A 12,850-nucleotide genomic window follows, 5' to 3' on the forward strand; every position below is an offset into this window, starting at 1 on the left:
AATCATTGAAACACTAAAAGTCTTTTGAAATTATGATCACATACATGCAATTTGGTTAATTTAATAATAAGAAAAAATTCATGAAGGTTCTATTTAAAAATCACTTAGACCACCCATCTGAAACGTGGCGATTAACCACAATTATTGAAACTGGTTTTTAAGGTATGTGGGCTTTTCCAAAAAGACTGGTTTTGTTTATATGATAGATTGAGGTTGGCAAGCTTTTTCTGCAAAGAGCCAGACAGTAAATGCTTGAGGATTTGCAGGCTGTAGGTCTTGCACCCTCTTAACCCAGTTGTTATCACAGTCGCAAAAAAGCAGTCACAGACAGAATGTCAGTGTCTGGGTGGCTGTGTTCCAATAAAACTTTATTTCTATATTCAAAACAGGCAGCAGTGGGATGCAGTTTGCAGACTCCTGAATGAGATGGATTAGATGTGAATCTATTTTGTAGTGGAGAGTTGGAAGACATGAAGACACTGATGGAAAACTCCCCAGGGCTCGAGAAGCCCACTCCCCTTCCTCCGTCTTCCTGGGTTCTGTGGCATGGGGCTCCTGTGTGTGTTAGGAGCCAATGTGCAAATACCCAGGGCTCTCCTGCCGCAGAAGCTCTCTTGACTAATTGCTCAAGATCACCTGCCACGCAGGAAGGAGACAGCCCATAGATCAAGCCAGCACTTAAAAGCCAGAACTTGCTCCCCCTTGAGAAAAAAAGTCTTCTACAGGAGGGAGGCGGGCAGTGAGAGAAGGAAGGGAATGGAAGGAACGCTCTCAAATGCAGGTAGGACAGAACCCTTTGAGGCTGGACATGACCACTCTGAACGCTCAGTCCCCACCCTGCAGGATGCTAAGGCAGCTGGTGGCTTTCCTCCCTTGACAAGAAAGGACATCACCATTGAGTCAGCCAGTACCTTACGAAGTTCATTCCCAGGATCATTTACTTGGGTTTCACTATAAAAGAAATGTCTGAGAGCGGTAACTCCAAGAACTATCTGAGAGTGATTAACTCTAACCAGTCTTTCGCTCAAAGTGTTCCTTGAATCGCATTTCTTTTCTTTCCAGATGATCTGTGAATCAGGGACAAGGCTTGCTAGTTCAATGGAAAAGGAGCTGTAGCTGCATTTCAGAGAATTATGGGGCTGGAGGGGTCTCAGAGCTGTGGTCCTGCAGGGCAACTGGCAGGAATGTTTCTACAAGCTCAATTTGTATGTGGAAGCTACCACCCAACACGAGAGTGGAACACATAGAACAGGGGAGATCCCAAGCACAGCTTGAAAGGGGTACACCACTTTTCTGCTATGAAGATCCTCTGGTTACTCCCCAACTGTTTTACAGGTTACCTGTCATGATGGGTGAGCTTCCCAAACAGCTGAGAAAAGTTTAGGGAGTTCAGTGGGTCCCATGGGAACCCCATGCCCTGGCCACACAATACCAAAGGGTCATTGTCTCATAAGTTTCTCCAGAGAAGATTCCTGTATAGCGAGGTTAGGAAGGGAGCCCCGGGTCTTCCTAGAATAACTACTGTAACTGCTGGAAACAACACAACTTCGGGTCAATGCCAAAGGCTCCCGCAGAACTAGAGAGGTCATTTCTCCTAAGCCATTTGGTGGGAGATTATATAACTGATGAACCAGGAAGTCAGGTCAAGTTCAACTAAGACCATCAAGTCAGTTTCTCAGAGGAAAGGAAAATGCAAGCAGGTGGCCACCCAGGGCTCCCAGGGGAGCAGTGGGGTCTTATTTCATGTGGCACCTAGAAACCTCACAACAATTCAGAGGGGCATATGCTCATACTCCCCCTTTACAGATAATCTCGCTGAGCTTTAGTTTGCTGGAGTAATTTATGTAAGGCCCCCAAGGTTTTAAGTGGAAGGGAAAGAATGCAAAGCTAGGCTTGTTTGACCCTAAAACCAGTGCTTTTGGGAGCTCAGCTCAGTGATCTGTAATGACCTAGAGAGATGGAATGGAGGATGGGGGTGGGAGGGACACTCAAGAAGGAGAGGATATATGGATGCAGGCTAAGTCTCCTCAGTTGTGTCCAGCTCTTTGTGACCCTCTGGACCGGAGCCCATCAGCTGTATATCAGCATGTATACATACGGCTGATTCATGTTGTGCTGCAGAAAGCAACACAATGTCATAGAACAATTATACTCCAATTTTAAAAAAATTTTCAAAAAGGAAAAGAAAATTCTTTGATAAGTTAAATAAATGATCAAAATCAGTGGTTCACCAATCTACACCAGTTTTCCAACTCTCAGAAAGCTCACAAGGCCCTGCCTGCATTTCAATAATGAGATACAGCCAACCAATCTATGAACAGCCAATGCAAATTACAACAAAAACTGATAAAATGGAAAAGAAAAACAAAGTAAGACTCAAGAGAAGACAATTTTTTTTGAGTCTTAAGCAGTAGAGAAGCCACTATGAAAATTCAGACAAGTGTCTTTATTTTAGAAAGTCAACTTTTCACTATGAGGCTTTAAAGTTACAAGAATGACCAACAATCTGGCTTGAAAATAAAACGCCTGAACTTCAGAACCTGTAGTTACAGCACTGGAAAGAAAGAAATGAATCAGGCCACATGCAAGTGCCAAGTACACAATACAAATACCAAAAACACCTAGCAACACATAAGGTACATGTATGGAAGGCTGCAAGGAAGCTAGGAGGTCAGGGCAGCATAATTTCTGTACCAAGTTAGAGAAAAGATCCAAGAAAGTATACAGGACAAAAGTTATTATATTACCCCACCCTCTCCACCAATGAACATGCAGAGACTGATGATCGAAGGCCAAGAATGTGGGCCCTGAGATTAGCTTCAAGAGCTTTACCAGATATCATATTATTCATAAAAAGATTATGGATGCTGCTGTGTTGCAAAATATCAAATTTTCAAGTCTCTCAGCTCTGCTGTGGGGTGTGGTGGGGGAAAATGTCCTCTCCCCTCCCAGATTTCGGCCAAAGGTGGATGGTGAATGTGCCGAAATTCAGATTCAAGTGTTTACTCCCCATAGATAACTATAAACCACAGCCGCATGACCCAACACTAGGTCAGTGCTGCCTCTTCAAAACAAGGGCAGCGGCCAGCTGACAGCCACCCTTCATCAGTTCGCTGGGCCTCAGAATCAGGGGAAAGCTTCAGTTCAACGGTGTCCCCATCAAACAGACTATCTCCATACCGACAGTAAAACCAGTCCAAGGGAACCACAGATCCCAGGGACAGACAGATCAGGGTCAAAAACAACCTCTGCCCCTTACTAGTCACATGACTTGGAGCAACTTTCCAACCTTTGTTACCTCCATTTCCCTATGTTTAAAAAGGAATATATTGGGTGATATATGGTTATGATCTGGTGATGACATGGTGATGATGATTATGATATGATTATGATCTGGTGATATATGATATATGAATACATCTGGTGATCCAGGGATTAAGAGTTTGCCTTCCAATGCAGGGGGTGCCGGTTTGATCATTGGTTGGGAAGCAAATATCCCAAATGCCTCATGGCCAAGCCAAAAAAAAAAAAAAAAAAAACCATAAAACAGAAGCAATATTGTAACAAATTCACTAAAGATTTTTTTTTAAAAAATGAATACATCAGGACTTCCCTGGTGGTCCAGTGGCTAAGACTCCTTGCTCCCAACACAGGGGCCAGGGTTCAATCCCTAGTCAGGGAACTAGATCCCACTTGCCTCAATAAAGACCCAGAGAAATCAAATACATAAATACATACATTTTTTAAAAGAATATATCTCTGCCTTACCAGGTTTGATGTGAGGCTCAACATGAAATATTTATAAAGAATCTATAACAAACTCTGTGGCCCTTGAGAGTCAATACTCTACAGTCTTTGATTCTGAGAAATGCAAGAGGTGATTTATTGCATCAAACGTTCCCTGCAGCCTCTCACCACCAGTCCCTGCCGAAACATAAGTTTCCTCCCCCTCGAAGTCCCCAGCCTACACAGATTCAGAAGGGTTCAACCTCTGAGCAGATGTCACAAGACTGCTGGGGCTCACAGCAAGGCAGCTCTCTCCTCTTGCTCACTGCCCTGTGTTTCCTTATGGGCTATCTGACACCTCCATCCTTCTGAACCCACCAGGGACTTGCTCACTTAGGTATGGGACACTGGCTTCCAATTCACTCCCCATAGCACCGGGGGGTACGTCTTGCCACATGCACTACTCCTCCCAGCACTAGCTCTACTAGAGATCACCATCAATGGGGCCCGCCACTTTCTGTACCGAGGGCCCACCTACAGGTAAGCAGAGAAGACAAGGTGCTCGCATTATAAGGATACGATCACCTGATTAGCCAGTAAAGATTCTGGAAATTCCTAAGATGGGAAATTCATTCTGGGGAATTAAAGACTACCCTCTCTTGATCTCTTTTTAAAATCTGCATCGGTTTTCTCCCCATGTTACAAAAGCCACCTCTATTCATCTTAGTCAAGTTTAACAAAATACAGATATGCAAAAACAAAGAAAGAAAGAGAGAGGGAGAACATTTAAAAGATAAATTCCCAGGACTTCCGTGGCGGCCCAGTGGCTGGGACTTGGCCTTCCAGGAGTATGGGTTCATCCTTGGTCGGGGAGCGAAGATCCTATATGCCTCAAGGCCAAAAAACCAAAACATAAAACAAAAGCAATACTGTAACAAATTTCATAAAGATTTTTTAAATGGCCTGTATTTTTTTTATTTTTTTAAAGATAAATTCCCTATTGTCTTTCAAAACAGTCATCATAATAGAGATAAAAATTTAAGACATTAGCTTCTACGGTGAACTGACTGCCCCCGGCAGGGTTGAGAGCAGTAAAATCAAGAGTGATGGGGTTGAAGATGCCCTCTCTGAAGGGGTGAAGGAGGGAGAAAGGGAACAAAAGAGAGAGGAAGGGAAGAAGTGAAGGCAGTCTGCTATTACAGCTACCCTATCACTTCTAAGCCTGGACCCAATTTCACCAAATCCGGTTAAAAATTGTTTAAGAGGATTATTTTTCTGATTTAGACAAATCACTGTTGTGATTGACACAAACACAGTTGAAGGGGTACTTTGCTATCTCCCAGCAAAGTTCATCAACTTCCTGAAGAGCAATCAAGTAATCAAAAGTCAAGAAATTTCAAATGCCATGTAACTGTCTATGGGAAACTTCTGTTTGTCGGCCCACATTAAAACAAGCAAGTTATTTCATTGACAAGAATAAAGATGGTCACCAGTGAGCACACACAGCGTCTACAGCGGGCACGGGAGTCTACCATATGACGACTTTAACTAACAAGCACCAAGTCTGGGGAGGCATGAATCTTTGATTCAGTTCAAGGCAGCTCCTAGGACAGATGTGCTAGGAACACTTTCACACTCAGGATAAACCAAACCAACACAAGCCTCACAGTGGGTGGAAGAAAGAGAAGGATCTATTGCCCTCCCAGCCTGCCAGAACACAGGCTGAGTTACACGTCAGGGTATCAACATCCCCAGTTATGAAGAGCTATTCTATGATGCAGCCATCTTGTTTTTTTCAATTGTGTGATTTTATTTACAGGATTCATAAGCAAATCCATTTAGACAGAAGGGAGATTGCTGTTTGTCTACAGATGAAGGGAATATTGAAGAGAAACAGAGGCTGACCACACACAAAATAATGGGTACAGGGGATGACAATGTTCTAAAACTGCCTTTGCTGTTGTCGTTCAGCTGTTCAGCCGTGTCCGACTCTGCGACCCCATGGACTGCAGCACGCCAGACCTCCCTGTCCTCCCCTATCTCCCGGAGTTCGCTCAAACTCATGTCCATTGAGTCGGTGATGCCATCCAACCATCTCATCCTGTCACCCCCTTCTCCTCCTGTCCTCAGTCTTTCCCAGCATCACAGTCTTTTCCAATGAATCGACCCTCCACAGCAGGTGGCCAAACTATTGGAGCTTCAGCTTTGCTTTTCGGTGATGAAAATCTTTCAAAATTGATTGTGGCTATGGTCACACCTCTCTGTGACTGTGTCACAATCAATACTTTTCAATGGGTGAATTATATATCAATAAAGTCATTCTAACAAAAGTTATGGTCCACATTAAATGAAGCATTGATGCCAGAACCACCACATTGACTGTACAGAAAGACATGAAAAAGCTTGGAGAACTGGGCATGTTGGTATAAAACAAAACTGGAAAAAAAAAAAAAACAGGTAACTATTTCCTAAAGGAAAGTGTACATGAGGCAATAATAAATGAGCAACTGGGCAGAATTAACCTCACTATGTCTGTCCTGTGTAGTGGGGGCTGACCTAGGAGACAATATTACAACAGTAACAAGGATAATAGGATTCCAGAAAGCTGGGGGGAGAGATGACAGGAAGGCAGAAGCACAAGCTCTATTTTTAAACTCCCTACCAATGTTAGAATGGAAGCAGGAAATTCTGACTGAGGGAGCTTCTGGAAATGTCTAATAGATCACGATGTTTCTAGAGGCAAGGCAGATGGACAGCCAACAAAGAGTGATGCTTAGTATCATAATTAATAGATCAAGAATGACTGAGTTGAGGGCTGAGATTAGTTGCCTAATAGAAAGCTGCCTAAAAGAAACACCATCCCTTATTCAGCATCCAGACCTGAGCCAATCCTCAGACCCAGAACTCACTGGCCAAAGAGAACTGAGGTCCAATAAATACCATGGCAACTGTGTACGCTACTAATTCCCCACATCATTCCAATGTGGGTACCAATGGATGCTGCCATCTTGAATGTGGGCAAGTCCTGGCAAGAGGTGCTTCTTTTCATTGGAAATCTGTGAAGGAAGCAGAGAGCAATGCCTGGTATTTCTGACAAAGAGATTCTCAATTGTAGCAGGGAACCTAAAAAAAAATTACTTGTCAAAGGCCTGCTCCATCATTTAAAACTGAAGAGAAAACTACTTTACTGGGGAAAAAATGACTTCGGAACATTTGAAATACCTTGGCCTGTGATGTCATGTCTCCAAGGAGACTGAGCGTGCAATTCTTCACCAGCAATGAGGTCGCCCATCACCTTACTGAGTGCACAGGGTAAGTCATAGCTCCAGGTTGATGGGCTGCGATGAATACTACCCTCCATTCATACCCATCAGCAGAAACCCAAGAAATCCAATTCTGCTAGGTTGTTTTCTACCTGTCAGAGGCTACAGCTGTATTTACACACTGCCTACACCAGAATATCAGCTACTGTAGGTTTTCCTGTGTAAAGCTGCTTTCTGGTGGCGAGGGTCACAGCATTTCTCTACAACAGAGCCACTGGGGTCCCATGTGATCCACATACATTTGGGCTTCATTTTACAAGACCTCAGATAAGGCGAGTGTAGCTTTTGAAACACAGAGTCATCACTCTAGATTAAAACCAGGCAGACCAGGCTGTGCCTCCTCTTTCAGGCTCTGAGTAGAGTTTTAATGGCCCACAACAGCTTTGGTTTTATTAAAAAGGATCTTCATCATCAAATTAACTCAGATCCTACTATAATTGATACTGTACAGCTAGTATATATAGGTAATTTTTTAAAGAAATGAAAAGGAAAGCACATACATACAAAAACTAAATTTATAAATGCTAAGAAAATGAAGAAAAATGCTACACAAAGAGAAAATGGTAAGATGAATTCTGCTGAATTCCCAGAGGAAGAGTTTTAAATCTTTATAAGGAAGAAAGAAGATGGAAACCAAATCAGACATTTGCCTGAGAGACATTCAAAGATATAGAGAAAGAAGTGAGACTGACACAAGGAAAGCATCTTTATAAACATGAAGTAATTAAAATGGAAAATAAAATATCTATTAGTAACTATCTCAACATCACTTGGGCTCCCCTGGAGGCTCAGACAGTAAAGAATCTGCCTGTAGTGCAGGAGACCTGGGTTTAACCCCTGGGCCAGGAAGATCCCCTGGAGTGGGGAATGGCTATCCATTCCAGTATCCTTGCCTGAAAAATCCTATGGATAGAAGGGCCTGGTGGGCAGTCTGATGGATTGTCAAGAGTCAGACACAACCAAGTACATGCACGCACTATCACTAAAAAGTTCTCGAGCCAATTTCTACTATCGAGAATTTTATGATTGATCTTGGAGTAAGGGAAAGACTGGACAGTGATGAGCCTGATGTCTGTGTCCCCTCAAAATTTACATGTTGAAACCCTACTCCCTATAATGAGACGGCATTAGGAGTTGGGGCCTCTAGGGGGAAATTAGGATGAGATGAGAGTAGAATCCTCCTGAAAGGGATCAGTGTCCCTTTAAGACCCACAAGAATCCGTTGCTGTTCTCTGCTCTCCATCACATGAGTTACAGGATAACTGAGCGGTCTGCTCACCGGAAGCAGTCTCCCACTGGGACCCAGCCAGGCTGATACCCTGAACCTGGACTTCCAGCCTCCAAACCTGTAGGCATTAAGCTCCTGCTGTTCATAAAACCACTCAATCAAAGTAGTTTTGTTACAGCAGCTAGAACTGAGTGAGACAAATAAGCAGGCAGGCAGATGGAGATACTGATGCAGACATACACACATACTACTATCAGACAACAAGGAAAGTTAAGGGTTAACAGGAGAACTATCAAGGGAACACTTCATGCAAGATGGGCATGATGAAGGACAGAAACGGTAAGGATCCAACAGAAGCAGGAGACATTAACAAGAGGTGACAAGAATACACAGAAGAACTATACAGGAAAGGTCTTAATGACCCAGATAACCATGATGGTGTGGTCACTCACCTAGAGCTGGATATCCTGGAGTGTGAAGTCAAGTGGGCCTCAGGAAGCATTACTATGAATAAAGCTAGTGGAGGTGATGGAATTCCAATTGAGCTATTTCAAATCCTAAAAGACAATGCTGTTAATGTGCTGTACTCAATATGCCAGCAAATTTGGAAAACTCAGCAGTGGTCATAAGACTGGAAAAGGTCAGTTTTCATTCCAATCCCAAAGAAGGGCAATGCCAAAGAATGTTCAAACTTCCACACAATTGCTCTCATTTCACATGCTAGCAAGGTAATGCTCAAAATCCTTCAGGCTAGGCTTCAACAGTACATGAACTGAGAACTTAATATGTTCAAGCTGGATTTAGAAAAGGCAGAGGAACCAGAGATCAAACTTCCAACATCCACCAGATCATAGAGAAAGCAAGGGAATTTCAGAAAAATATCTACTTCTGCTTCATTGACTATTCAAAAGCCTTTGACGGTATGGATCAAAACAAACTGTGGAGAAGAGGCAGGAATCCCAAACCACCTTACCTGCCTCCTGAGAAACCCATATGTAGGTCAAGAAGCAACAGGTAGAACTGGACATGGAAAAACTGACTGGTTCAAAACTGGAAAAGGAGTATGACAAGGCTGTATATTGTCACCCTGCTTATTTAACTTCTATGCAGAGTACATCATGCAAAATGGCAGAAACCACTCTAATGGCAGAAAGTGAAGAGGAACTTAAGGGCCTCCTGATAAGGGTGGAAGTGGATAGTGAAAAAGCTGGCTTAATACTCAACACTCAAAAAAAAACTAAGGTCACAGCATCTGGTCCCATCACTTCGTGGTAAATAGGTGGGGAAAAAGTGGAAGCAGTGACAGACTGTATTTTGTTGGGCTCCAAAATCACTGCTGATGGTGACTGCAGCCATGAAATAAAAAGACACTTGCTCCTTGGAAGAAAGGCTATGACAAACAGACAGCATATTTAAAAGTAGAGACATCAGTTTGCCAACAAAGATCTACATAGTCAAAGCCACAGTTTTTCCCGTAGTCATGTGTAGATGTGAGAGATGGACTATAAAGGAGGCAGAGCACTAAAGAATTAATGCTTTTGAACTGTGGGCTGGAGAAGACCCTGGAGAGGAGATCAAACCAGTCAATCCTTAAGGAAATAAACCCTGAATATTTTTTGGAAGGACTGTTGCTAAAGCTAAAGCTCCAACACTTGGCCACCTGATTCGAAAAACTGACTCATTGGAAAAGATCCTGATGCTGGGAAAAGACTGAAGGCTAAAGGAGAAATGGACATGAATCTGAGCAAATTCTGGGAGATAGCAGAGGGCAGAGGAGCCTGGTGTGCAAGACATCCATGGTGTCACAAAGAGTCGGACATGACTTAGCAACTGAACAACAACATTAACTAGGGAATCATTTCCTAACATCAAGTATTGGGCAGAGACGGAGAAAGGTGTAATTCTGAACCCTCCAGTAGACCAGAATACTCGAGAAGGCTTCCCAAAAGTGAAAACTAAATTACACCCTGAAGACAGGTCAGGATTGTCTTGAGCAAAAAGGAAGGAGACATTTCAGGCAGAGGGAATCAACATTTGCAGTGAGCACGCAGGGGCTGCTTGAAGAGAGCACACACACAATACTGGGAAGAGAAGAGAAAAGAAAAAAAAAAGGAAGTACTATGCGCTGTCACTTCTCTTAACTAGAATCCTAAGAGATGTACATCAGCGTGTGCCTAGAACCATGGTGGGAGGGGCAGGCAGGAGGTTATATCACGGTTTGCCAGCATCCTCAGGAAATACATTAGAAATACACACTTTCCGGCTCCCCTCTAACCCTAAGCATCACTCTTGGGGGTGGCGTCCAGCACTGTGGGCTTCACAAGTCCTGCAGAGCATCCTCATTGGGCTCAAGGAGGAGGAGCACTCCCCAACTTAATGAGAAATCTAGACTGAAACATGCTTACAAGTAAATCCTTTAAAAGATACACAGGAAACATTTTACATTCCTAAGACAGAGATGAGTTTTGTCCAGTGCCCAGGGGAAAAGATCAAGTTCTTCAAATAGCAGGAAGTGTCTATTAAAACAAAAATCTCCTTTCCAGACTGGATTCAACTACTTCTTTTGCCCTGTTCTTTTCGGGCCTCTCAAGCTTGGAGTTACCTTCTGTGACACTTTAAGATGCATGTGGGGACTTCCCTGCTGGTCCAGGGGTTAAGACTCTGTGCTCCCTATGCTCGGAGCAAAGCTTGGGGAACTAAGATCCCACATGCTGAACATGGCCTGGCCTGAGACATAAAGCCGATAAATAAAGACTAAAGTTGTTTTTTTTTTAATCTGTATGAATAAGAAGCTGGGGGATTCACTCCGCATTTGATTGACAGCCAAAAATATCAAGGTTTTCACATTTAAGCAGTGGACGTGCTATGAACTGAGCTGCAACGGGCTCAGAATGCTACTTCTCCACAGAAGCACACGGAAGGACTGACCACACTGCTGTCCACGGACTGGGCAGTTACTGGCAAGATTGCAGGCCTGGTTTGTGCTTTAAAACACACACACACACTAACATACACCAAGTCCCACCGCTAGAGTGCCCTGAGTTACAGATTCTGGGTTCCTATGTGACCACTGTCTCTTTTGCTTGTAGCACAAAAGTGAAAAATTATTCTTATTTTTAAAAGACAGTAGTAAAAATGATAGGCCCATTTGAGTAACATGTAATTTAAATCCACAACACAGTCTTCAGCATTTAAATATATATACACATATGTGACGATCTTGGGGGGAAAAAAAACTCCTCTGGAGAACGTGTACCCATATTTTGAGTTCCACCTGGATTTTCAGTTAGATTTTCAAAGTCTTCAGGTCACCCCCAAATTTTAGGATAACACACCAGATTTGTCCCTGCCTCTTTTAATACTTAATAAGTTCATAATGATTTCATGTGAATCCAGCAGTAACTATAAAAAGCCAAGTACTGTGAGGAATAGTTTTCAATTCCATTTAAAGTCCCAAGAATGCTCAGCTAGGGTCAAATGACATCATTATCTATGACTTATTTTAAGCAACTTTGATTTTTTTTTTTAATTTTTTTAACTTTAAAGGCAGGACACCCAGATACTCTCAGGTTGAATTACAGATATATTTTTGGATGCCATTTGATTAACTAATCAACTAATGTCATGTAATTATTGGTGGAGTTGTTTTATTTTCCCCTCTCTGAGCATTTGTTTGAAATCTGATGTTTCACACCACCACCGATCTGCATTTACTCCACAACTTCAGGAAGCAGAGACACACCCTCAAGTCGTCAAACCAGGGCCGTGCGTGGTATTTTGTTTGTATTCGAATTGTTTGCCCTAATACACATAAGCATCTGCACATGCCTGGCACTAAACCAAACTGAGAAGACAAAATCAGATATTTCATCCATCAATTGTCGATTATACACGATCACACAGAGTAAACAGAGTAAGACATTAGTATGAAGCTCATAAAAATTCCTATCTTTAAGATATCATCCTATAGAAAACTTAAAAGTCTACTGATCACAAGGCAAGCATTTTCGTCTTCCTAAAAGTCTGCGGTAACTGAGAAAACCTCCCGAGCAGGGTAATAACAAACTTCCTTTGTGCAACCCCAAACTTCCACAAACTGAACTTAAAACAGATTTGAAATAGCATCCACCCACCACTTCAATACTGGAAACACACAGACCCTATGCCCGTTGGTTTATGGACCCTCTTCTCTTTGGCATCCCCACAGATTAAGAGAACAAGGGTCCTGAGATTTAAGGCTGTAGGACTGACCTGGCACATAACACTTCAAAATAAAAATCACTGCCCCCCTTCCCTCAGCACCAAACACAACAGCACAGCTACTTACGCAGTGGATGCCCAGTCCCCACAGCTGCCCCCATCCGTAAGCAGATGGTTCCGGTCTGGTCCAGGGGGCCCAAGGGCAGTGGCCGTCGTGGGAGATGGCGAGGAGAGTGAGTCCAGGCTGCTGGGAGGGGTGTCCTCCTTAGGAAGACTGGGACGGTCACCTAGGGAGGAGGAAGAGGCATCAACTTTCAAACAAAAGCTCAGAGCAGGAAAAAACAACTCCATTAATAACTACATGCCCTCACTT

The 12,850-nt window shown here is 43.1% G+C and overlaps 1 protein-coding gene across 5 annotated transcripts in view; it reads right to left on the reverse strand.

Annotated features, from left to right (window-relative positions):
- Window positions 1–12,850, reverse strand: part of ARHGAP10 (Rho GTPase activating protein 10) — a 410,479-nt gene that overhangs the window by 14,717 nt on the left and 382,912 nt on the right. For all 5 annotated transcript variants that reach the window (XM_070474785.1, XM_070474782.1, XM_070474784.1 and 2 more), the window contains one exon: window positions 12,605–12,764. In XM_070474785.1, coding sequence (XP_070330886.1) covers window positions 12,605–12,764 — 160 coding nt within the window. The remainder of the gene's footprint in view (window positions 1–12,604; window positions 12,765–12,850) is intronic.

The sequence above is a fragment of the Odocoileus virginianus genome, chromosome 12, assembly GCF_023699985.2.
Source record: "Odocoileus virginianus isolate 20LAN1187 ecotype Illinois chromosome 12, Ovbor_1.2, whole genome shotgun sequence".
NCBI lineage: Eukaryota > Metazoa > Chordata > Mammalia > Artiodactyla > Cervidae > Odocoileus > Odocoileus virginianus.